Source organism: Cydia splendana, chromosome 10 (assembly GCF_910591565.1).
Source record: "Cydia splendana chromosome 10, ilCydSple1.2, whole genome shotgun sequence".
In the NCBI taxonomy this organism is placed as follows: domain Eukaryota; kingdom Metazoa; phylum Arthropoda; class Insecta; order Lepidoptera; family Tortricidae; genus Cydia; species Cydia splendana.
In genome coordinates this window covers 3128538-3155605 of record NC_085969.1, presented here as the reverse complement: position 1 = coordinate 3155605, position 27068 = coordinate 3128538, and the positions used below count along the sequence as shown (strand labels likewise).

The following is a 27068-nucleotide window of genomic DNA, read 5'->3' as shown; positions in this document are numbered from 1 at the left end:
AGTTTATGAATTTACTGAGTCGGTAGTGCTGCACTCTGGCGGCAGAACATTGTAGTAATATCCCCTATTACGTCATCGATTTTTGACGATTTTTGACCACGTCTATTAGTAAAACTTAGGCAGCGTTCACAAGTCGTTAATAAACAATGTTAAAAAGGCATCAGTTGTGATTTCTAAACACAAAGTAGCTGAAGTAACTTTAATGGTATAATATGTTCTTAGAAAGATTTACCATGAATGGTTATTTTCAGTTTTTCCCACACTAAACAAACACAACGTACGTCCTTGTATAAAGTATTTAGGTTAGTAAAATTACCTACTAACACACAGTTACATTTAGGACGCGCCCGCTCCGCATATCGAGTATGTAGGAGCCTATTGTCCAAGTTGTATGCTTCTGACAATCAAAAAATATGTGTACAGCATACGAATTGCGCACGTATTCGTTCCATCGTACCGTACGAATAAGGCGACAATAATGTACTGAACATTACAAACAAGGCCAGTTTAGTCCTGACTGCGTTTCGGATCGCATCGGAAAATCGATTTTTTTCTTTTTTAATATATTTAAACTCTGTGTTAATCTTCAAAGTTGGACGTCTGCGTCAAAAGCGCGCACAATTAAAATTTAAAAGTTTAAATTGTTTATGGTCTGAAAAAAAAATATTGAGACGTTTTTCGACGCTCTAGAATTTTATAAACACACTTTCTAAAGTTGCTAAAACTAAAACTAGACGCGTAATGACTTTAGTAGGTAATATATTCAGAGAGCAGCAATTAATGCGGTTCGCGTCTTTAGTTTTTATATAACAAACTTTATCTTTTGCGGTAGTAGATTTTTCTATGCATTTAGTTTAAGCACGTCCGCGGAGTGCAGATATCGTAGGCCATAATTGTTAAAAAAAAAAAAAAAAAAAATGCAGATATCGTGTCGTATGTGTGGTTTGATGGACCCAGTGCATTGAAGGTTCAGTGGGAGTGAATTATGGATAGATATACAGTGAACCGGCGTTCGAAACGCAAGAACGAGGGGTTCCTGACAAAGTGGAAGGCGAAATATGTTGGGAGTATTTTGCACAAACGTTCCTGGGTCAGCACTGGATTTGATTTAAACGTGAGTAACTTTTCTGATGCGCATATCCTTTTTACATATTGAAGTCAACTGATTGTTACATAAAACTATGTATAGGTAGTAGGTAAATAGCCGGTTAGAGTTAAATGTAATGATAGACAAGTGATGCTCCTTGACTTAAACAATCAAGACATACCTACATTTGCCTACATGTAGGTAAGTAATTCTTTCTCGGGTACAACGTATCCTCCTAAGGCCCAGAAATACAAATGAAAAATCCAGAATTTGCCTCTGAAATTTGAACCTTCAGTGCAAGGAATAGAGTTGATTTTGGTTTTGTTTGAAAATTGAACGAAACAAAAGAAATGCGACTCTGTTCCAATTGAATATGATTTAAATTTCATCGAACTGAATAAGTTCTATAGGTATAGGACCCAGGCCTTAGGAGGGTATTGATAAGTTACACGATCAGGCACTATACGGCTACGTAGATGATGGGTTATTTTAGTAACGATAGTGCAAACAAAACCAGATTTTAATCAAAAACTCAGTCGCCAAGAGACCTAAGTCACCTAAGTATCTGCGGTATTTTAATGCGGCTTAATTAAACCTGCCTAAGTTATATAAGTACATTAATATTTATGTTAATATTCATAACGCACCAGACAGGTTAATTGCTATAGAATATAGATGAATACTTAGATAATCTAATCGCCAAGCCCCATATGACTAACCATATGACTAAATCCAACAAAAATCAATACATATTACTATGCGCCAAACGTAGTCACTTTCCACTGGACATTATATAAATATATCAATCTACTCACAATACGTGACTCCTTCCTTATTTGCCAGTCAAATGCTATTGTGTACATTCGTGGTTTATTGAATAGGCGAGAAAATGACCGTACTTTGCATCTCGCTTTACGACAGTCTTTTAGAAAAAGATGGATGTTTGTTGGTATCGGTTGAGTTGCGTAAGATCTTTCTTGTGTATAGAGTTTCACGTAACTTTTCTTGGTTGGAATATTACATAGTAGGTATAAATTCCTGTAGGTACTTACGTGTCTATCGTAGTGAGTGTGTTTCGACTCCGACGCGTCCGATATGTCATTTTCTATGCAGACGGCTGATCGGTGATTATGTAGTGCTTTCCAAAGAAAACGAAGCTCCGGAAGCTCCGGCCCGGTCCGCTCTGACGTGAGTCATCCTTAAGTCTCCATCCCATATAAATAAAATATCATCTAATAACTAATAAGTAACATGACGTAGAGATTGTAGAGTCTGTGCGGAAAGAGAAGAGTCTTGGAGTCTAAGGGAGCCCATACATTCTATGACTCTTCTTTTTCCGCACAGACTCTACTTTTTGATACTTATGTAAGTACGTTAATAGACAGGTATCAATAAACGTATTTCTGGAACTGCAAGGCAGATAATGACGCCCACGCCCACAGGATCTGAAATTAAACAGCGAAATCTCTATGGCCTCGGAATAAATTCAGATAATTGTCTATGTCGTCTTATTTATTCATAGGTACAAAAAATGGGTGTCATAAACAATATCTGAATTTATTTCGTGACCATAGAGATTCCGGTACTTAATTTCGGACAATTTGGGATGCATTTTATAAAATAAATACCATGAAATCTGTGAATACTCTCTTTTTACTCTCCAGCAACATATTTTTTTCCAGTAATATAGGCCGAAATAGCTGAAATTTCGGTATAGAAGCCTACACCTATACAGTTAATCTTAGAATTGGATGAGTAATTAATGATACTCTTCATGTGAATAATATTTCATTATTTGCATTCCAATTCGGCTGCTGGTCGCGTATTTGAATAGGTGCACATCATATTTTGCGCACCATAACCATTTAAGGCGCATTCCACACGGTCTGAAATTAAGAATCGGTGTCTCTTTGGGGGCTTATATACCTACCAAAATAAAAACTAGATACATTAGACTAAGTGAAAAGTGCCTCGAGTGGAGACCACGGACTAGCAAGCGCAGCGTAGGACGTCCACCCACAAGATGGACAGACGACCTTGTTAAGGTCGCCGGAAGACGCTGGATGCGGGTCGCTTCCAACCGGTACGCATGGAGGTCCAAGGGGGAGGCCTATGTTCAGCAGTGGACGTCTTATGGCTGAGATGATGATGATAGACTAAGCGTAGATTCCTATTTAATTATATCGGGTGTTTTAACTGGTCTGCATTTGAAATCAGTAGGTATGTCTATATTAACCCGTCGAACGACCGTCATACAACAAATAATGCAATGCAATTGACCCATATTGATCTGTAGCAACACACGTCTGATACTGAGTCTCTAAGACTCAAATTGAGTTAGTACCTATCACACGTGTGATACTAGGGCGCTCTACGAGTTAATATTTATTTTGATATGTACAAATCATTCTCAGCCTATGTACACATCAAGCTTGTGAAATTCAATGAGACCTGTTTTCCCAAAAGGTTCAATGAAACACCATGCACGTCAAAACTTTTGCCTTAGGCGGGACAAAATCTCTTCAATTATTGAGCCCATCTTCTAACCCGCTCAAACGTTTCGTAATTACGAAATTCCGGTGTAATTCGAGCAGTAAAACCAATAATAGCTGTGTAATTGAGCTGAGTGTTCTCACGAATGCTACAGTTGCGGTCCGAGCTGCCCGTTTTGGTTTAGTTTATTATGTCAGCTACCTTAGCCTCTTGGGAACATGGCAAGCTTGTAACTTTGGCTTAAAATATAAAACATATACAGTGAGATACGGTAGAGTTAGGTACTTTGATTGTCCTTATTCGTTACAGCCGTTACAGGTATATTTGAGGTGCTTTTGCTTAGTTTGAAAAAAAGGCATCTACTTTGGCTTAAAATATGAAACATTATACAGTGAGATACAGTAGAGTAGGTAGAGGCAGGTTATATTTGAAGGATACAAAAAATGTTTTATGGCGCTTTTGCTTGGTTCGAAAAAAAAAGGCATCTGTAAGCAGCATATGAATTTTCCGCTTGAGTCCACTATAGTGCACTAGTATTAAATAATAGTAGATATGTAAAGATGAACGGGGGCGTAACTTGATGAAAGTTTTTTTTACAAAGATAGGGGGTGGGGTAGGTATATCCCTGCATAAGGTTTCGTACCTCTACATTTCGCACTACATACTACAGCTATTTTATAATTGAGGTTCCCTCGTATGTTGTTACAGTTTCATTTAGGTATTAAATTAGTGTAGTTTAAGTAGAATAAATACATAATGTTTATTCACATGCCATCACAGCTGAGCGTGACGGGTAAACGATACGCTTGTTAAAATACACTTTTATTCATTCACTTTCATTTGCATATTCTTATATTATCTAGGCCACGCTAGAATGTTGTATTTGGTTATGGTACCGTAAAATGGGGTGAGTAGGGTCAAAACTGAAATTCAAACCTCGATAACATTTTATTTTTACATATGTAAACTGAATGGTGTATATAATAAGTATTCCGGACGTTTGTATTTTAGTGTTTATTTTATTTTGGGTAGTTCCATTTCATAACTTTGACGCTAAAGAGGAAAACCCACCTCACCCCGTAGTGCCTCGTATTTGGGGTGAGAGGGGTTTTCATACAAAGGGGATTTTGGAAGATTGTTGGATCGATTTTTTTTTATCATGCGTATTACTATAGCTCCATTTTAAATTGGAATACATTATTTTTGTAGCAGTAGCCTTAAAATCCCCCCCTCCTCCCTCCCATTCTCACCCCCCTCTCAAACCTTCTCTCCCCATTCATAACCCACCTCTCCCCGCGAAACCTACTCACCCCGTTTTACGGTATAGACTTCATGATATACGTCATACTTACTTAAAACATATAAAGTTAACCCAAGCTAAGTCTGCAACGATTTTGATAGCACACGCAGTGCAACACAACACTGCGTGGGCTATCAAAATCGTTGCAGACTTTTCTTCTTCTAACTCTACATATGCTAACATAAATACATAATATATTAGCGGCCTCCTAGCATATATCAGTCGTTAGTGACCCTGCCTACGCAGCTGTAGGTGCCGGGATCGAATCCCGGTAAGGGCATTTAGTTCCTGAGTTATGGAAGTATATGCATCTATCTATGTATAAGTATACGTATGTATATCTTCGGCTAGTACCCATCCATACTACAAGTTTTGCTTAGTTTCACGTTAGGTTGATCTGTAGGATCTGTAGGACCAATAAGATGGTCCCCACATTTACTTGTTTATTTTATATATTTTCGAGCAAACGAAACTATTGAAGCGAGCCCCAAATGACTCGTATGTTTCCAAAGTTTAAGGATATCGAAAGCCAATATAGCCATAGCGTATAATAATAACTTCCGGTCAAAAAACAAATTAGAATCTAAATCGGTACATGGCCATATTATCTAATTATAGTCTACAATCAATCAAGCAATTATAAATAAAAGTGACAAAACGCGCTATGTTATTTTTAACAGCAGAGTGTGCTAACACAGAGTTACACTGAAAGCATAGTTAATTACTTAAGGTAATATCCCAATTATGACTATTTCCTAATGAGTATGTTGTATATGCCAAGCGTGTTCTAAAAACGCAAAGATATCCGTATCATAGATCTCGCCTAGGTGTATTGCACTGAAGATTAAACAAACTTACCATTTACCGTTTAATTGCAACCTTATTTATTCAATTTCCTGTCTTATCGCGTACGCAATAGAAGTGTAGCTTACGCGAATTTATTAAATTCGACTGCATGCCGGTGCTATTGCGACAGACAAGTCCTACGGCGAAGTCAACGTTTCATACTTATAAACATTATGGTTTGTATGTTGCTTAGTTGCTACAGAGTGTTAGAAGGGAAAGGTCCGTGTGAAATAAAAAAAAAGCTTACAAAAGCTCATGTGGTTTGTTTCAGTGCATTTTGATTACAAACAAAGGAACGTAAACGCGGCAGTTTAAAAAGTTAAGTGACATTGAACCATAAACAAAACAAAAGTTTTTAAATTTCGGTGCCGTTTAACATTGACTTTGTTTTTTTTTTAATTTATGTAAAGGTCGAAGGTGAAGTGTCATTATGCCTCAGATTTTCTTTAAAAAGGTAATGGTGGTTCGGGAGCGAGCCGATCTCGAGGTAAGTTACTTTCACTTATCGCGCCGCCTTGCCTTGCCGGTCCCTACCTGCGGACCTGCTGATTTATTAAATAAATGCTGGTTTATCAATAAAATCAATAGGTAATAAATTTATATTATCCACCTTTTACAGTAGTAGATTGCGAGATAATATCGGAAGTTACAAGTGTAACTGGACGAAGCGGTTTGGATGCTTTCTCTGCAATCTCGATAAAATAGATACCATTATAAGATAAATGTTAGTTGAATAAGAGCATTTTCAGGAAATAGAAACAACTTTATGTTATGACGTTCACAAATTACTTAATAGTAATGATATAAATCGTACATATGTCGTGTCTATTTTGAGTTCTAATAATAAATTGCCTTTATAGGTACCAATAGCCACACATACTAGTTCCTACAGTAATTTGAATTTTTGTATAGTGGGTTACTTGTGTAACTTATAATTTCCTCTCGGGAACAGGCATTTATTAAAGTGGAAATCATTAATAAAATAGAAAAAAATAGCCTTTTAAACTATAGATGGTCAAGCAAATCTTGTCAGTAGAAAAAGGCGCCAAATTCAAATTTTCTATGAGACGATATCCCTTCGCGCCTACATTTTTCTAATTTGCCGCCTTTTTCTACTGACAAGATCTGCTTGACCAGCTTTATTTTATGATGTCATTTTAGTTTTCTTAAAAATATTGTTTTTTACACCCATAAGAATTGTAGTTTTTACGAACTTTAGCTACTTACTTACTTTATCACTTTGATATTTAAATCTCCACAAGTCACACTTATCCATTAGTTCAGTTCAGGTACCTTTAGTTCATTAAGAGCCCATCTACGTGCACATGCACACTAGCGCCACAGCTAAATAATCTTAATTTTTTAAATTTAACGAAAGATATTGAAAAAAGGGGGCCGCTACGTACTGTATTGTGTATTTAAGTACCTTTTGAATACATCAAACTAGTTTTTATGTTGCTGGATTCGTCAATGTATGCCTCCAAAGTTAAAACGGCCGTTTTTGTTTTGAGTTCCTAGATCTACGAAACCAGCAACATAAAAAAACCGGACAAGTGTGAGTCGGACTCGCCCACCGAGGGTTCCGTACGTTTTAGTATTTGTTGTTATAGCGGCAACAGAAATACATCATCTGTGAAAATTTCAACTGTCTAGCTATCACGGTTCGTGAGATACAGCCTGGTGACAGACGGACGGACGGCCAGCGGAGTCTTAGTAATAGGGTCCCGTTTTACCCTTTGGGTACGGAACCCTAAAAGTAGTTAGATGTATTCAAAAGGTACTTAAATACACAATACAGTACGTAGCGGCCCCCTTTTTTCAATATCTTTCGTTTAATTTAAATAATCACGATTATTTAGCTGTAGCGCTAGTGTGCACGTTGATGGGCTCTTAAAGCAATTCCATACGAGCTAGGTGTGCTAGGAGATTCATTTTTAACCTCTAACAAGATTGCGAATAAATTATTCATGCCATATTGAAGTCGGATAACTAATGGGATCAATTTAATTCCAGTTGCACTTTTAGATAAATGTTAGATTTGATTGCAACCGGACGGCCTTGTGATAACCATAGCTATAAGTTGTGTTATAATGAAACCATTCACTATTTGAACAAATGAACTACAATATAGGTAGGTACTATAATAATTACAATCGTTCGTGTTCTAATAAGAGTAAAGTTGGGTAACCCTTTTGTAGTGAGTTTCCACGTTATTAATAATACATTATGAAATAAGGGTGATATGGACCATTTGAAGAACTAATTACGTAGTGACATTATAGGAATATAGTCACTAATCTATACAATTACTTTTTCTACGAGTAAACTGGCATAATTAAACAAACTAGGTAGCTATCTATTGTAAATCTAAGTCCCGCTAAAACAAAGTGCACTCATCCTTTACACTTCGTCGTTCGTTGATGTCTTTTTTGTATGGCCTAATTCATAGTCATCAAAATATTCTTAATTTAGGTAGGCCTAGCAATAAGCAGAAGAAATATGTACATGCATCCAGTATAAAATTAACCCGTAAGCTGCTAGAGTTAGACCAAGAAAAGTCTGCAGCGATTTTGATAGCCAACGCAGTCGTGCAAGTGTTATTAATACATCATAATTTCACAGAAGTTTCACGTTTAAAATGACAGTTGCACTCCGTGGTCTATCAAAATCACTGCAGACTTTTCTTGGTCTAACTCTAGCAGTAAAATTTCGTAACCAATACCACAGCCAATACGTACCAATACCTCTTCAAACAGGTTGATAGATCCAGTCACAAGTAGTAGTGGATTAATTAAAATGACAGGTTAGTGTCAAGTGTGAACAGACAATTGACGAAAAGATGACAGGTGAACTGCGGTTGCTTTTGAAACAACCTGTCAATCTGATAAAACATAATGGAATGGCGTTGTGCTACATTTGTGCATACATCACTTAATCACGATATTTCATTCTCTTGCCTCGTGACGGGACTCATGATCAACTAATCCGCTGCCAAACTGGAGATCGTGGGTACGAATTACAGCTGCATGGTACCATGTGGACCTTATGATTTTGTAAGAAGGTCCACCGATGTACAGTTAGGTTAGAGTGTTGTTATTTGTATTTGTCTGTGAGTTTCCGGAATTTAGGTAGGTATGTATAGTCTGTATCTTTAGGTATTTAAATAAAAGTAAACAAAATCTACCCTTAAACGGCTCCTTAAGCCAGTTGAGGGTAGATGAGTAAGTTAAAGTCAGGCCAGGCCGTTTAGTGACTGATCCAGGCGGTTTTGTACATGGTATAATAATATACTCCGCCTGGTACTCCATTCCCGTCTTTTCTAGGTCACCTAACTGACACGGGCCTACGTCATCATGCGACAGCGCTATATGATAATATGCGATATCGCTATATATAGCGGCCATGTTGTTGTGACGTAGGCCCGTGTCACTCTGGGAATGGAAGACCATGTTTTATTAGACTATAAAAAAAAAAAAATCGTTTATTAAAAGAAAGAAGATAAAATTACATAACTAGCTCAGTGATCCCACACTAGGCTAGGCCTGTGTCGTGGTGACCGCTCTACAGAATTACCAAGTACATGAACTTTTGGGGTATCCTCTAAACTAAAGTGCTTAGGTATATACTCGTACATTGTATGCGAAGAAAAAGAAAAAAGAAATGCTAAATGAAATGCATGCAAAAAACTAAGACATACTATTACTAACTAATACAATTTTATATTATATTTACAATTTCAAGTGTGTACTAGAAAGTCGTGATGTGTGTCATGTGTGTGTGAGTATGATGTGAAGTGTTTGAGTCTGATGTGATTTAGGACCTGTATGAGCGAGCCTGAAAAAAGTGATTGTACTATGTGTAGAATTTAGACAACTCGTTTTACCATTTGCTCAGTTTCATGGTAGTTTAGACTATTTAACCAGTTGAAAAGTTTTCTCTTGGCTTCGGACAGGGATGCGCTCTTAATGTCACAATATTTTGTGACCACATTATATATATATGGATGGAAGTGACTGGGGAAACGTTTTCCAAAAATGGTATTGGTGCTCGGAACAGGAACTTTGTACACTCTTCTGGTTAACAGGTATGGATAATTTTGTGAAGCAATGGTGTTTCGATGTACCATGAGAGTAACCCTTTGAAACATAAGTTGCCGAACTGACAATACCTTCCACTCTTTATACAGAGAAGCAGTTGAGAATCGCCGAGGCTTTCTAAGCATTACTTTTAAAATAAAACGTTGAGCTCTTTCTAAGGCTATAAGGTACGAGCTAGCAGCTCCTCCCCAAACCGTGATACAGTACGCGACCACTGGTTGGCAAATGGCTGTGTATACTAATTTAAGTATATCTTTACCGGCAGCGTTTCTAAGCAGTTTCATAATATATATCAGCTTTCTAACCCTAGCGGACACGGCATTTATGTGGGCTTTAAAATTAAGTTTTTCGTCAAGGGTAACGCCTAAGTATTTTATTGTGCGGCAGTTATTGACACTATTGTTATTCGTACTCCCCGGGCCACTAGATGAGGGGTCTGTCGTTAATTTGATTTCAGGGCGGTGGCTTGGACGTGAAGCTGCAGTCTTATGAAAACAAAGATATTTGGTTTTTGAGAAATTTAAAGTAAGTAAATTATTTGCAAGCCAGTTAGTTACTTTAGCGAGCCCCCTCTCGGTAGCAGTGAAACATTTTTCCCAAGACGATTCGTGAAAGATGAGGGCAGTGTCGTCTGCATAACAGATAATTTCGGCGCCTATGAAAATGTCTGTTAAATCATTGATATAAATCAAAAATAGCGTTGGACCGAGAATGCTTCCCTGTGGAACTCCATAAGGAATATTTTTCTGAGCACTGACCAAGGCACCCAACCTTAAACATTGGCTACGATTTGTTAGATAGCTTTTAAACCAATTGAGTGCCGTACCTCTAATACCCGACAATTCGAGCTTCCTGAGCAAAATTGGAATCGAAACTGAATCGAATGCCTTGGCCAGGTCCAAGAAGACTCCAATGCACGCGTCACCTTTATCCAAATAGTTAGAAACAAGTCGAGTAAGCGTCGAGACAGCATCCTCAGTCGAGTTCCCATGCCGAAAACCGAACTGCCTAGAAGAAAGCATATTCTCTGATTCAAGAAATTTAACTAATTGATTATTAACGATTTTTTCAAAGATTTTGGACACGCTTCCTAAGAGACTAATCGGGCGATAATTACCTGGGCAGTCTTTAGAGCCGCCTTTATGGATGGGAATGACCGCAGCCACCTTCCAGTGATCCGGAAAGCAGCCAGTCGATAGGCTTAAGTTAAAAATGAAAGTCAGTGGCATAATTATATAATCCTTGATGTGCTTTAGTAGACTATTGTTAATATTATCAAGTCCAGGTGCGCTGTCCGATTTAAGATTCCTAATCAGACTCTCTACCTCAGCCTCATCAGTAGGGCCCATGAAGAATGAATTCACCGGGGTTCTCTTAACGGTTACATTAGCCGCCAGGTTGCATTCTGTAGTTTTAAGCCGATTTAGGGTTTTACTAGCTAAATTGTGTCCTATCGAGGTGAAATACTTGTTTGAGTAGTTAAGACAATCTTCCGCATTTGGCTTAATTAATGCAAGCTCAGAGGAGTGGTTTTGCTGCTGATGAGTAAACGTTATATCTTTAATCGTACTCCACAGTTTCTTGGGGTTGTTTGTATTATCAGCTATTCTTTTACGGTCATATTCATCCTTAACTTTACGTATTAGGCCTATGTAAAAATTCCTATATCTGGTATAAGTTAACTTGGATAGGTCACAGGTTTGATTTCTACGGTATTCTGAATGTAATTTATCTTTATGCTTAGAGCATCTAATAAGTCCTGGAGTCATCCAAGGTTTAAGAGCATGATTAGATCGCCTTATAATTTTAGCGGTTGTATGTCTCTTAACTATAGGAGTTAAAATATCAGAAAAAGCTTGTGCTGCTTCCGTTGCAGACGTCTTAGTGATAACATTATACCAGGATTCTTGACTAAGGTCCGTTTTTATAGCTTCAAAATTTAAAATATTTTTTGTCTTAGTGATTTTTGATATTTTAGTTTTGTCACAGGATCTAATACCCAGCATGACTATGTCGTGATCAGTAATATCGGTACTATGGTTTTGTATTTGGTTGGTTAACCAATAAATGTTATAACTACCCGAAAATGTACAATTATTATATTTGTTTACTTTTATTGAAATACCTAAAGATACATAGTATAGGTAGTACAGCTTACACCTTCACGTCTTAGCGAATTTTTAAGGGTTCATCCTTATCGTAAATGTAACTTTTACAAACGGAATTTGAAGGCCATTACTGTATTATCTAAAACCTTATAAACGAGCAATTCTTGTTTATTTATTTATATGTATATTATATTTGTATTTATGTACCTAATTACCTAATTCGTAATAAAACGGAGTGTAAACGCATGATTACCTACATGACATTTTAGTAAATATGCGTAATTTGTAAAATATTACCTACCAAATTTTTAAATTGTGTCATTATTGCCTTGCGCTCGCTTCTTATTATATTTCGTTGTTGTAATAATGTTAAAACCCTGACATTATTATGTTAACGCGCAATAACGATGATACCTATTGATAATTTGCAATTTCGAGCGATTTTATCGAAACTCGCAACGCTCAAATATTTCGACGATACTAATTTTAAATCGTAATTATCATAAAATTGTGAAATTATTCCAACTAAGTACTCGTAATGTTTGGAGCAATGTATACAGGATGGCTAAAAAATAAGTGCATTCCCGTTGCCAGGGAGATTTTGGGATTATACTGAGCAACTTTTACTATGGGACCAAACCCAAAATCCCTTATTGTTATTGTATTTTGCATTTCCGAATACGCTCCTAGAAATATTAAATGTCCTTTTTCAAGGTGATTTATAGCGTCACCGATTAAGACGAGGCCTAAGAATCAAGATCCACTTTTTCATCAGTTTAGACCGAAACTGGTTCTAACTTCTACCATCGTCGACATAGTCTAACCTGAACCTTATTGCAACGATATAAGATCCACTAAAGATCATTTGAGTTTTGCTGTACATCCATCACACTGATACGGATCTGGTGCGTGAGCGAGACAACAGTATGCACGTATATAGCGACGTCCCTCTCGCACAGCGTAGCGGCCTACGGATCCGCATCCAATGTGAAGATCGCTTTAGTACATCGCATCTGAAGGCCTACCGCGAACCCCGTTCGACGTGTTGCCTCTCTGACGCACTTGTAAATTCGTATATAAGTGTGAAAGGGAGGCAACACGTCGAATGCGGTTCGCGATAGGCCTTAGATTCTGATAAATAGGCGAGAAAAAGCTGGTAGCCATCTTAATGACCTTGTCCGTTTAACATTCTAGAAAGGAGGAATAATAGAGCTGGCTTTCATAACGTGTTGTGTGGGTCATGTTTAGGTACATAGGTAATAACATAAGTTACATTAACATGATTACTTTATGGTAAATATCTGGGAGACTGGGAAAACATAAAAACTCAAAAATGCGCGTTTTCCCAGAGATAAGACCCAGCTAGATCGATTTATCGCCCCCGAAAACCCCCATATAGCATAGTCGAAATCGTTAGAGGCGTTTCCGAGATCCCCGAAATATATAAAAAACAAGAATTGCTTGTTTAAAGGTATTAGATAGATAGAGTACATAGATGTGCTGTATACTCTCCACCTATATCGCGCGGTATGTCGGTACCTTTGATAGATGACAGTCACACACCACCGCGCTGCCCTCCTAAGCTAAAAAGCGGTACATATTTGCATTCAATTTTCATTGAAAATACGTCCTTCCCTCCTAAGCTAAAATTAAGGACGTATACCGCGCGATATAGGTGGTTAGCTTAGGAGGGCAGGCCGCGCTCCGAATCAGAGCGGATCACCCCGTTGCGTAACGATCTTGAGAACGGTGACAAACCTATAACCAGGGGGCCTAGCCAAGGTGACAATCGCTTGCGCTACGACAACGAAACGCTTTGTGTCTCTCTATCACTCTTCCATATTAGTGCCACAGTGACAGTTGCGTTTCGTTCGCTACGGAGCGTTAACGATTGGCATGTTGGTTACGCACCCTTTAGCAAAAGAGAACGTAAGTTAAATGTAAAAATTCATGGGTTGAAGAGATAGAGTTAGACCAAGAAAAGTCTGCAGCCATTTTGATAGCCCACGCAGTGCAAGTGTTATTTATACGTCATCATTTCATAGAAGTTTGACGTTTAAAATAACACTTGCACTGCTACTATCAAAATCGCTGCAGACTTTTCTTGGTCTACCTCTAAGTCGTTTTATACTGTATGTTGTCCGTTATAGTTAGAGTTACAGTTAGGTATAGCTTATTTAACAGATTTAGAATGATTACCAAGTTTTATGGTGGAAGTGACAATGACAACGGATGGTAAATTTAGTGACCTACCTAACCTACCTGCCAACTTTTTTTTTTTCCAACTGACTCCGTTGGCTCAGCGACCCAAAATGAGACTTGGCATCCGACACAAGACAGCGCCGCTTTTCTCGGTCCTGTGCGACCTCTCGCCAATTGTTGACTCGAAGTTCGCGCAGATCCGCTTCCACCATGTCGCACCAGCGATATCTGGGGCGTCCGATAGGACGTCTTCCTACTGGGCGGCCCAGAGGGCCTACCGCGAACCACGTTCGACATGTTGCCTCTCTGTAGCACTTGTGAATTCGCACGTAAGTGTGACAGGGAGGCAACACGTCCAACGTGGTTCGCGGTAGGCCCTCAGGTATGCTCTCTTTTGAGAATGTTAATTTGAATTGAAGAATGTAGGAAAGTCAAAATACCGTACTATAATCCAAAAAGCAAACACCAGTCTTAAAGTAAGGACAAAAAGCACGAAGAATTTCGTATATTGACCCACCTATTCCCATCTGTATTGCACGTGCGTAATTATATTGCTGCCCCGAAGATGATGCCGTCGGTCAATGCCATCGCGTAAGCAGGACAGCTGGATGAAGACAGAAGGATGGCACAAAGGGTTTGCTGTTGGTGGGAAGAGAATTAATAACCTGAGATATGCTGATGACACTGTACTTTTGGCATCTTCAATATCTGACATGCAAGAACTTGTCAACAGACTGGAGGTCGAGAGCGGGAAGTTAGGTCTTGCAATCAACCGAAGCAAAACCAAGCTGATGATTGTGGATCGCGCCGGCCGCCTGTCTGCAGCTCCTACAATCCAGGGTATAGACACTGTTGATGAGTTCGTATATCTGGGGTCAAAGATATGTAATGATGGCAGCTGTGTTCCGGAGATCAAAAGGCGCATAGGAATGGCTAAAGATGCCATGACGCGGCTTCAGAAAATATGGCGTAATCGGGGAATATCCAGAAACACTAAAATGAGACTTGTACGAGCCCTTGTATTTCCAATATTTATGTATGGAGCCGAAACGTGGACAATCAAAAGCAGAGAAAAACAACGGATCGATGCCTTTGAGATGTGGTGTTGGAGGCGTATGCTGAGAATACCATGGACAGCTAAGCGCACGAATCACTCCGTACTGTTGGAACTCGACGTGAAAGTGCGATTGTCCACAATCTGTGAACAACGCTTCCTAAGTTACTTTGGCCATATAATGAGAAGGGGAGACGAAAGTTTGGAAAGGTTAATCGTTGTTGGTAATACTGATGGCAAAAGGTCACGGGGCCGTTCACCAGCACGATGGACTGACCAACTCAAAGGCGAGGAACCATCTCAGAAATTCTATGACGTGGTGAGGAAAGCGATGGACCGGAATCGATGGCGAGAGTGTGTGCGTGCCCGAACAAAACCCACCAACCACGATCATCAGTCATGATGGATGCGACCAAGAAGAAGAAGAAGAAGCAGGACAGCTATAAAATTATGCGCGTGCAATAGAGATAGGAATTGGCAGGTCAATGTACGAAAGTCTTCGTGCTTAGTGTCCTTACTTGAAAAGGTGTGTCCCGCCCAGTTTGTTGCCGGTCCCATATTGGGATACCCTCCTCCAATTGAGGGGGGACTTAAATCTTCTCGAGGCAGAGGTTTAGGGTTGGAGCCGGTATAGCTTTATTTGACGTTCATAAGCGCATTGTAATATGCCTACTTGAATAATAAACTATTTATTTATTTATTTAAACTTTATTGCACAAAATACAAATAAGATGTACAAATGGCGGACTTAATGCCTAAAGGCATTCTCTACTCCAGTCAACCATAGGGCTAAACAGAGATGCAAGAACTATTGCAAACAACTGAAAAACATAATAAACTACATATACAATACACAGATAAAAATAATAAAATATATACAATGAATATACTACTACATAATTCTCACATATTAATATTTTACGATGGACCTCATACTCTTGTTTCAGCAGAATCTTGATCTTTACTTTTAACGAGAGTAACAGATGTTTCAACAATAAAGATTGATTTTACATGCCCGCCTACATGATTCATTTTAAACGTTGCTAATGGTTTCCCATCTCAGTCAATTTGATTTAATGATTATTGGCTCCTTGAATATGAGATGAAACAAATTGATGGCCGCATTTGAGTGCAAATAATAAAATTGTTACGGATTTATTGTTGTCTGGTTAGATGATTACCTTTCATAATAATCAGAGAGACAGCCGAGTACCTAAAGAAAATGTTTAGAATTTTTGAGAAAAAAGTATCATACGGATGAGTAAAGAATGTAAAAAATATGAAATAAATATCCGTAATAGGACTTTTTGTTATTTCACACGGACTCGAATGATTAATTGATAACATGGTCAGTTTTTTTAACACCAGGGGGGCGATTTTTGAATTTCGATCGCCCGATTATTCACTCGAAAATCTGTGGAAAACGGAGAAATGCTAATTTTAGAAATACGAGTGATAGAAATTGGGAGGGTATTGACCACTCGTTTTCAATTTTATTTGTAGAATTTAAATGCCTAGTAGTGGAGATATTATTGAACGAAATACCTACACGAAATCGAATCCTCCGAAGTCCTTTTTATAAATCAAGTTGATAGTTTGTTTCGCCAGCATCTTTCCAACTTATAGGAGGTCTGTAAGTCAAAAAGCTTCATTTGATAATATTCAACATTTTTTGGAAGCAACAGGTCTGTTAACAATTAAAAATGATAATAAATCTTTATTTACATACAATATATATACAGTGGTACTACTAAACGAAATTAATAACTAGCTTAAATTTATTTTGTGAGCGCCTACTTTGTTCCCAGAGCAAATACTTTATTATACTCCACATCCACTATACGTAGAATAGAATACGAGTGTAGAATAATAACTGTAGAATACCATAGATAAAGCTATTAGTTATGTTTAAAGTTTAATTTAAACAAAAGTGGTTCAAGCAATGCTAAAACAACTAATAGTGGAGAGGCCAATTCGTAGGAACTACCTTATTTACGATTTTCGTAGGACCGAAAAGGTTTATACCGAGAAGTGGTATTGTTGGAATCAGCATGGTCTACTGATTATCAAAATGCATCTTGTCACCTTCTAAAGTGGTGGAATTAGTTTTTATGACGTCACAAAGTGGGCAGTACAAAGTTTTCATGTTTTAAACATACCATGTGAATGATACCAAATTAAAGGGCTTTGTGAGTAGATTACAAATATATAACAGTCTAACATTTTTACTAGGTACTTGGTCTAACAAATTATTAGAAAACGCTCAAAAACTTCACAATCCAGAGTTGACTTTGAACTACTCTAAATTCTGGCTGGGAAGAGTTAGTTAATATGAAGAAAAACATCTTAATCAACATGGTCGATCAATTTGACCGATTGAGCAAACATTGGGCAGTTTCGCAGGCGCAGGGCAAATGACACTCGTTGTCCCTTAGTCAATCGATACGCAATTGTGACCAATGGAATGCTGACCAATGTCGGTCATTCTCGGACCTTGTATGAATTACGGGGCTGTCAAGCGTGAGCTTGGTGACAAGTATTGTATACTGGTTTCAATTGAAGGCGCGCCGTAGTTGTTCCCTGTACTTATTTAATCATGGTTGGCCTTAAAGTTGGCTACTGACTTGACAATCAGCACCTGGTTACTTTTTAGTGTTCTGTACCCAAAGGGGAAAAACGGGACCCTATTACTTAAGACCCCGCTGTCCGTCTGTCTATCACCAGGCTGTAACTCATGTTCTTTTAAGTCTCGCTGTCATGTACATTTTAACTTAGTTTGACTACCATTTCATATGTGTCTCTCAGTTACTTAAAGGTTAGTTGGAAGAGATCCCTTAACGGGATAAGTTCGCCTTTGTACACATTTACTGTATTCTCTCTGTGTTATGTACTTGTTTTGTGCAATAAAGTGTTTACTACTACTACATGATGAACCGTGATAGCTAGACAGTTGAACTTTTCACAGGTGATGTATTTCTGTTGCCGCTATAACAACAAATACTGAAAACAAAATAAAATAAATATTTAAGTGGGGCTCCCATACAACAAACGTGATTTTTTTGCCGTTTTATGCGTAATGGTTACGGAACCCTACGTGCGCGAGTCCGACTCGCACTTGGACGGTTTTTGAGTTAGCTGCAAGTAAGCACCTAAAGCGTCGTTACTACATCCCCCAAAGATCTCCTTAACATTTTTTTAAGGTTCTGTTACTAAATAAATCTTTATTTACATACAATATATATACAGTGGTACTACTAAACGAAATTAATAACTAGCTTAAATCTAAAATAGGCCCTTGAGGCATTGTACCAAGGATGCTGGCGGCATTTCCTCGCTGTATCGCAATGCTGATACGTTGTGCGAGGTAGCCGCCAGCTCTTCGGTCACCAGTTACGTCAACCAGACGCTTCGCGATTTCTGCGAACAACTTATGCGCGCTGGGACCCCATGGACCTAGAGTTTCAACACCAAATGGTACAAAATGGTACTCTCTACCGAGGCTCTTATATTTGTTACGTTTTAGAATTTCGGCGCTTTCCGCCGCTCCGCCCGCTTTTACAGTAGTCCGTTGGAGGTGGGACGGTGCCAGTGTGTCTACGCAGGTAGCATCCCACACCAACATCCGTCCCAAGCTCCAAGGAACTAAGGACACTCCATCGGGCCTCTTGCCATCATCGCTGATAATGCCAGTCGGCTCAAGAAGAGCAGGCACATTGATGGTGGCAGATGGCAGAGACCGACGGACTATGTCATTAAGCGACGCATGTCTCGAAAAGGTTCTGTTTGTGACGAGCTGAGATTAGGTGATTGATATTTTTCAGTGACCTCTATTATTATTATAAAATAAGGGTGACAGCTGGCAACTACAGTTGCCAAAAGCATGTGAGTGGATATGAGAGTAGAACAGTAAAAGATGGAAAGAATTCTTCTTTGAGTGCCGTTTCCAGCACTCATAACAATTTCGACCATCATACGCGAAGCAAGAGTGGTACACAGATTGAAATTGCATGTGTACCTACAAGAGTACACTAACTGTGGTTTAATGGTTCACGTCCAGAATAGCCTGGACAATGAACTTGAAACTAATAGCCCAACAATGTCGTTATTCTCAGAGCCTCAAGGAAAAACAAAACATTGATTTACTGTCGTCTTAATAAAACTGCATTCAAGGTGATATACTACAACGAACCTTATCGTCATAAAAACAAGGTTCGCATTTAAATGGTTACCATTGTCGGAGTAAATTAGTGACGTAAGTCGCTAACAGATGGCGTTAGTGCGTCACTCTTGATCGATCGCTCGGCATTTGTGTAACCTTTTTTATAATGTCACAGATATAAAATGCTCATTGTAATGGAATTGCCGAGATAAAGTGCATCTAAAAGGTTTAAGAGATCTTTAACCTTGTCTTTAGTCCGTAGTTGGAAATACCGAAGATACCTGCCGAAACACAAGAGATAGGTAATTAATGGTTTTGAGAGTGGGTGTAGCTTTTAAATAGCAAGCTTTGCAGTCCAACCAGCTACTATTACCTAAATACGTCTAGGTAAGTGAGGAAAATGATTTTTTTTCTTCTTTTTTTTTCAGGTAAGTTCCTTGACGTCATTCAAACATATCCGTGGGTAACTAAAGCCATAATAAGCGTTTCCTTACCCGTCCCTGCACCAATAAATAACTGGTAAATATCTAATTATACAAGTAACTGGTAAATATCTAATTATACAGAATGAATTTGTTATGTCTGACCGTACTCTGAGGGGTAGGTCATACTTAACAACTTTTACTATGGTGCCAACCCCGAAATCACGAAAAAAATCTGCCGTCTCATACATTTCGGTGGATTCACCGAAATGTACTTATGAGACGGCAGATTTTTTAACTGTGATTACATGTGATTACATGTTAATGTTTTCTATGAGACAGCGGATTTTTATTTCGCGATGGCGGGGTTGGCCCCATAGTTAAAGTTGTTTAGTTCACCCTGTATTATATTATTATTTCATACATAAGTACGAGAGAAAGAAACGTACTGCTACGATTGGATTTGAACCTGCGATCTTCAGCACTGTGTGTAGATATGATTACAAGATTTGCAAATATGTTCCAGTAAATATAAATATTATACCCGTATGACAACCTGGTAATTCTTCAACGAGTTAAATAAATGATTCCACAAATTGATTCCATTTATGACCAACCTCGATTGATACCAATTACATTTTATTACACGTTTCGGACATAACATTGGTTCCGATAACCTGTTAAAAGAAAGTTTTGCATAAAAAAATCCGTGTGAAATGTCAAGGGATTGTGAACTCTATTGATGAGGTATACAGGGTCAAAGTCGTGTGGCTGGTGTCGCTCGGATGACAGGTTCGTAAGGTTGTGAGAAAGGTGACTTATGTAATAGAAACGTGGTGCAAGTGAATAGCGAAGAGCGATGATGTGCTTTTTGCCGCAGAGTAAAATAGCAAACCGCTCATTATGAATATGAACTTAAATATGAAGGCGAAATGTATTATTCGAATTAAAACTGTCGTGAGACATACTACCATAACCGGCGCGCGGCCATCGTGAACGCTAAGTACCTACATAATGGAGACCTAGGCTCTATGAAACATGTCACGCGAATGACTAACTATACGTAAAATTAATTAATAATTAAACGCCTAACTCGCAAAAAAGATTGGCTTTATCATAGAAAACAATGACATCTGGAGGTCTAGCCAAGATGACAATCGTTTGCAAAAAACGAAACGAAACGCTATTGTCTCTCTATCACTCTTCTATATTAATGTGATAGACACAGATAGAGTTTTGTTTTGTTTCATTGCGAACGATTGTCATCTTGGTTAGGCACCCTGATATGATATGATAAGACATATGACATGTGTCGCTTAACTTCAAACTCGGGTAAATCCATTTGTCCCTCTTAGCAAATATCTACGTCCCTATTACCTTTTCTTAATACCAAAATCGCATAATTTGACAGATGGATTTACCCGAGTTTGAAGTTCATTAAGCGACGCACAATACATGTCAATCGGGGTTGGTCCCGTAGTAAACGAAACGTCCCATATTGAGACGAAATAGGGGTTGAATAAATATTCTGTGCGCACCCGCTACCCGCTCCGCCTGTGGCCTCACGCTCGTCCTATAACTTGGGTCGTCTGTCACTGGAATACCATCACGTCCATCTTTATTATGACGACTTACTGACAGAGATTTCTCTATTTGGGCCTGACTATACACTTCCTTTGTCATATTTCGCGCTGTTTAATATGTCATTTTATTTATCGTACGTAAGTGAAAGAGAAAGGACGTCTTTGGCATCTTTATCATGTAACTTGGCTCTACAAGCGTAACATATATTATGATCATATAATAGATATATAGGTAGGTACTAATTACTTGAAGCTATTGTTATCTTACACCGTTGATTGTAAACGCTGTCCAGCGGCAGATTTCCAAATACATATTTTTAATTAACAAAAAAACTAAAAGTATGTATTTGTTTTAGAGATAAGAGAGAGATAAGAGATCTTTATTTGCATACCATAGTACAGATGTTATATACATGGACCCTGGAAAGGATGTAGCAAAAAATGATGGTTCACAATTTCACAGTTTTGGTTATTATTATTATTAGGTACTACTAACTTATACTTAGGTTCGATATTATAATACTTATACATTTTCTAAATTGCACTTTTCTCCAAAGTAATACTTATACATTTTCTAAATTGCACTTTTAAGTTGTAACAACCTCTTCTAACGAATACTTGAATCTTATTACCTATAAACAAGGACTACTACATTACGTTTTAAGTACTTATTACTGTTTGTATTAATATAAAATATGTTATAATATAATACAATTATATTTATATTATATGTACAAGTTACTATTTATTTATTACATAGTATCATCCTCCATAAATTCGGCTATTGAGTAGTAACATATACAATAAAGATAGTCGCCTGCAATAATATCTTTCATATCGAAGCGTGCAAAAATATATGACAAGACCATATATTTTTCACGTAAGTATAAATTCACAAGGCTCATCGCTAATCACTACATTGTTTTTACATTGTTATAACTCATGCATTTTAAAAATACGAATGGTGTGAAGGTCTTCAATGGAAAGGTCGAAACACCTACTTTTTACCACATCCTACTTAATCTCTTTGTTTAATTAATGATTTACTAAATTTGTCCATGTTGAGACGTCCCCTGTGGGCGGTAAGTTGATAAGCTGACATTTTGACGTGGTTTAAGTTGAAAATTATAGATCTTTTGTTGTAATTAATACGTATTATACGTATACTTATCTAATACCTTTAAACGAGCAATTCTTATTTATTTTTACACGACTGCCCAAACAAAAAGAGTGTATTGTTTTCAGCGTTCATGTTTGTATGTATGTGAGTTTCTTTATTCCACCTTAACTTCTGAATGCCTTAACCGATTTAGACGTATGATACATCATTAGAATCCTTACGTCATTCCGGGTAACATAGGCTATGTGACGTCATTATAAAAACAATATGGCGGACTTAATACGCCATATTACGCAACCTTTAGAAAAAAATATCGTGCAAACCTATCGAGTAGGGTATCAAAATGTAGGGCTTTGAAAGCCGATTGATACTATATATGCAACATGTGGGTTTAAGTTTCATTTTGAGAAAGTAAGAATTGACAAAATATGTTAAGCACAAAAAGTGAGTCTATTATTAGTTACCTAGATGTATAGCCTCTCGTTAGTTACAATAAATAATGTTTAGAAACCAGACGCGTTTGCTTTGAGATTCACCTGCAATGAAAATTGAACCTTATTCCGTAAAGAACATGGTCCTTCGAACCGGATGCTTGAACAGTGACACGTAAAAATAATTGGTTCAATAGAAAATTGGTGTAATTTCGGTGAATTGACGTTAAATACATATCAAAATGTGGTTAATTAGTTGGACAAATATGTAACTAAAGTGAATTAAGCCAAAAGAACTTTAAGGATTCAGACAATTCAGTGTTTTTACAAAAATAGTTTTGCAAATTAATTACGTGTGATAATTGGACAAAAGGACAAGGTGTATCGTGGATATAACGTTTTGTGTTGTTAACTACAAATAAGACAGTACTTTGCCGTGTATTACAATAGTGAGTCGCCGTGAATTCGGTAATTTGTTGGACAATTTCGTGTGGCGCTCGCTTACCCTACACATAAAAAGTTAACAAAGGACTGGAACTTTCCTACAGTGGTTACGTACTTTTATTGCTGTGTTTTTGACTATATGTGATAGACTATTGATTTATTAGTTGTGATAGACTTATTCTACAATGGATAAGATTGAAAAACATATAGTTATTCAAGCAGATACGCTAGAAAAGGTGAAAAAGGCATACGTTAACTACAAGAAATCTCCTAAGGAGAGATTAACGGCTGGTTATGTGAAGGGAAGAATAGATACACTGGAATTGTACTGGAAAGAGTTTCAAGTCGTACATGAAAAGTTAATTTTGTCGGTTCCTATGGAACAGCGTCAAGCTACAAATTATTTCGCCGACAACACGTTTGAGGCATTTGAAGAAGAGTATTACACATACAAAGGCGAAATGATGTCTAAGTTAGAAAGTATGGTTCCGACAAAAAGTGAGTCTAAACAAACACTTACACCTACACCTAGTACATCGAATAGTAGTGAAGTAAAATTGCCACGAATTTCGCTTCCTACGTTTAATGGCAATTACACTGAATGGCAGTCTTTCCATGACTTATTTATGGCATTAGTGCACAACAATGAATCCTTGCAAGATGTTCAAAAGCTACATTATCTAAAGAGCAGTTTAGCTGGAGAAGCGGAGGCATTATTACGACAATTTTCAATAACCGCTGAAAATTATAAAGAAGCTTGGTCAGTACTGAAGAAACGTTATGCCAATAAGAGATACATAGCTAACTGTGTTTTTAAGAAATTCTGTCAGGGGGTAAGAAAACTAATAAAGATACTAATGCATCATTTACTGTTTCACAGCACATTACAAGTCTACATGTTACAAGACAAATTGAAGAAGATAATAATCTCCTGAAAAGGTTTTGGGAGGTAGAGTCTGAATTATACAAGAAGAACAGCATGTGGACAAAAGAGGAAGATAAGTGCGAGGAAATATATCAACAAACAACAACAAGGGATGAGACAGGGAGGTACGTAGTACAGCTTCCTTTAAAAACAAATTTTGAAGACACTGTAAGGTCGTGTGGAAATACAAAGCGTCAGGCAGTAATGAGATTAGAGCAGCTGGAAAGGAAGTTCGCCCGAAACGAGCACCTGAAAGCAGAATACACCAGAGTTATACACGAGTACTTACAGTTAGGCCATATGAAGAAGATCGACACAGAAGATGAAGGTAATGCAGTATATCTTGCGCATTGTGCTGTAATAAGAGAAGATAAGGAAACATCAAAGCTGCGCATAGTTTTTGACGCGTCAGCAAAGGGCCCTAACGGATGTTCCTTAAACAGCAGCATGATGGTAGGACCTACAATTCAGCCAGATCTACGTAGTCTGGTGTTTAGATGGAGAACTCACAAAATCTGTGTTGTTGGCGATATTATAAAAATGTATCGTCAGGTAAGAATGAATGACAAACACACAGATTTACAACGCATAGTATGGCGGGATAATACATCTGAAAAGATAGATAGTTACAAGCTACTTACGGTGACATTTGGGACAGCAGCTGCACCTCATCTGGCTGTCCGTACGCTTCAACGTTTAGCTGATGATGAACAAGACAACTACCCTCGAGGAGCGGCGGTAGTAAGAAACTCTTTTTACATGGATGACCTTATGACAGGTCACGAAGATCTCGACGAAATGAAAGCAACCTGTAAAGAAATCAATGCATTATTAAAGGCAGGTGGCTTCGAGATGCAGAAGTGGTCTAGTAACTCTGAAGAACTCCTGAAGGACTTGATTGATGGCACGAAGACTCCGGAACCTGTAAAAGACAAGAAAGAGATTAAATTAGATAAAATAATAAAAATACTGGGACTTACCTGGGATAGAAAGGATGATACTTTTCACGTTTCAGTAAACTTACCAGCAAGCAGGATACCTGTAACAAAGAGAGTGATTTTATCTGATGTTGCTAGCCTATTTGATCCTTTTGGATGGCTCTCACCTGTCGTAATAACAGCCAAAATCATGATCCAAAAATTATGGCTTTGTCATTGTGGTTGGGATGATGAGCTATCTTCAGAGTTGGTTGACGAATGGATGAGCTTCAGAGACGAATTACATGAGCTGCAAACTATAGAGATTCCAAGATGGATCAAGATGTCATCTCGCTGCAAAGAAGTGGATCTGCACGGGTTCTCTGATGCCTCAACACTTGCATATGCAGCTGTTGTGTATGTAAGAGTTGTTGACGAGCACGACGTTGTTCATGTCACGATGTTAGCTTCAAAAACAAAGGTAGCTCCCCTGAAACAATTGACGGTCCCGAAGCTTGAACTTTGTGTTGCGGTGTTATTGGCAAAGCTGCTGCATGAAATTTCAGGATTATTTAACATACCTATGCACAGAATCTACGCATGGACAGACTCAATGGTGGTTCTTGCATGGTTGCAGTCCCCACCCAGCCGCTGGCAGGTATTCGTAGGCAACAGAGTGTCGGAGATCATCCAGCATATAGATAACGATAGGTGGAGACACGTTTCATCGGAAGACAACCCAGCTGATCTTGCCTCAAGAGGTATTAAGGCAAGTGAACTTACAAACAATGAACTGTGGTGGAGTGGACCCGTATGGTTAAAGGAGACAAACACAGGGGTGTTAAGGGCCACTACAATTCCAACAACAGATCTAGAATGCAAGAAATCATTCCACGCTTCACTACAAGACACACCTATTTGGGAGAGATTTTCGTCGATAGTCAGGATGAAAAGAATGATAGCTCAATGTAAGAGATTTCTAGATTACAAAAACAAAAAAGATGATATCTTGAGGACTGACGAGTTGGATGAAGTTGAAAACTGCTGGGTAAGGTATTATCAGAAACTAGTATATAGCCAAGAATTTGAAGACCTGAAAAATAAAGGAAAGGTTAGAAATAAAAGTTCATTAATTAAACTTACCTCGTATGTAGATGAAGACGATTTACTGCGAGTTGGAGGACGGTTGAGTAATGCGGATGCTCACGCCAAAACTTTACATGGCACAATCATGCAAACCATGACCTACGTCAGAAGAATGTTTACGTCTGTAGTGAAAAATAATGAGCTATGGTGGGCGGTTAAATTTATTTCGAGTGTTAATAAATTTTAGGTACTAATAATTCTGGCCGACTGTAGTTGTAATTTGTAATACCTACTCAATACATAAGCACAAAGATTTTCGATACAAGCTATTTTGCTAACAACATCATTGTTGTATTAGGTATTTTATCCCAAGCGCTAAATACTTTGTCCTATGTAATTTATGTTAAGTACAAAAAAAAACTGCTAAGTTATGTTATTTTCGCATTTATAGCTGGATGCATTAATTACATTTTGTAGATGTTAAGTGTATAACACGGATCCATTCTGGGTCAAATCTTGATATTGGGTTACCGAGCGGATCCCTGAATTTCTTATAATCAGCACTTATGCATACCATTGTAATATTATTATGTACATACAAACGTAATTAAATGCTCACGTAAAATAGGTTTGTAAACCTTTCATTTGTTTAGATATTAAGTTTTCCTTGTTTACTTACCTATTCAACTTGTTTTAATAGAACGATATGTTTGTTAAAAGAATACCTAGATATTAAGATATTACGCTTCACGTCATCCATGAAAACGAACAAAATACATACATACAATACAAAC

The 27068-nt window shown here is 37.9% G+C and overlaps 1 protein-coding gene across 2 annotated transcripts in view; it reads left to right on the top strand.

Annotated features, from left to right (window-relative positions):
* Positions 1-925: 925 nt before the first annotated feature.
* The window catches only part of LOC134794155 (uncharacterized), a 137323-nt gene continuing 111180 nt past the window's right edge, over positions 926-27068 (top strand). The window contains exon 1 of one of the 2 annotated variants that reach the window (XM_063765865.1): positions 926-1114. In XM_063765865.1, the coding sequence (XP_063621935.1) occupies positions 986-1114 (129 nt within the window). In that variant the 5' untranslated portion in view covers positions 926-985. Of the gene's footprint in view, positions 1115-6047; positions 6214-27068 lie in introns of those variants that run through there. The other variant, XM_063765866.1, reaches the window with a different exon arrangement.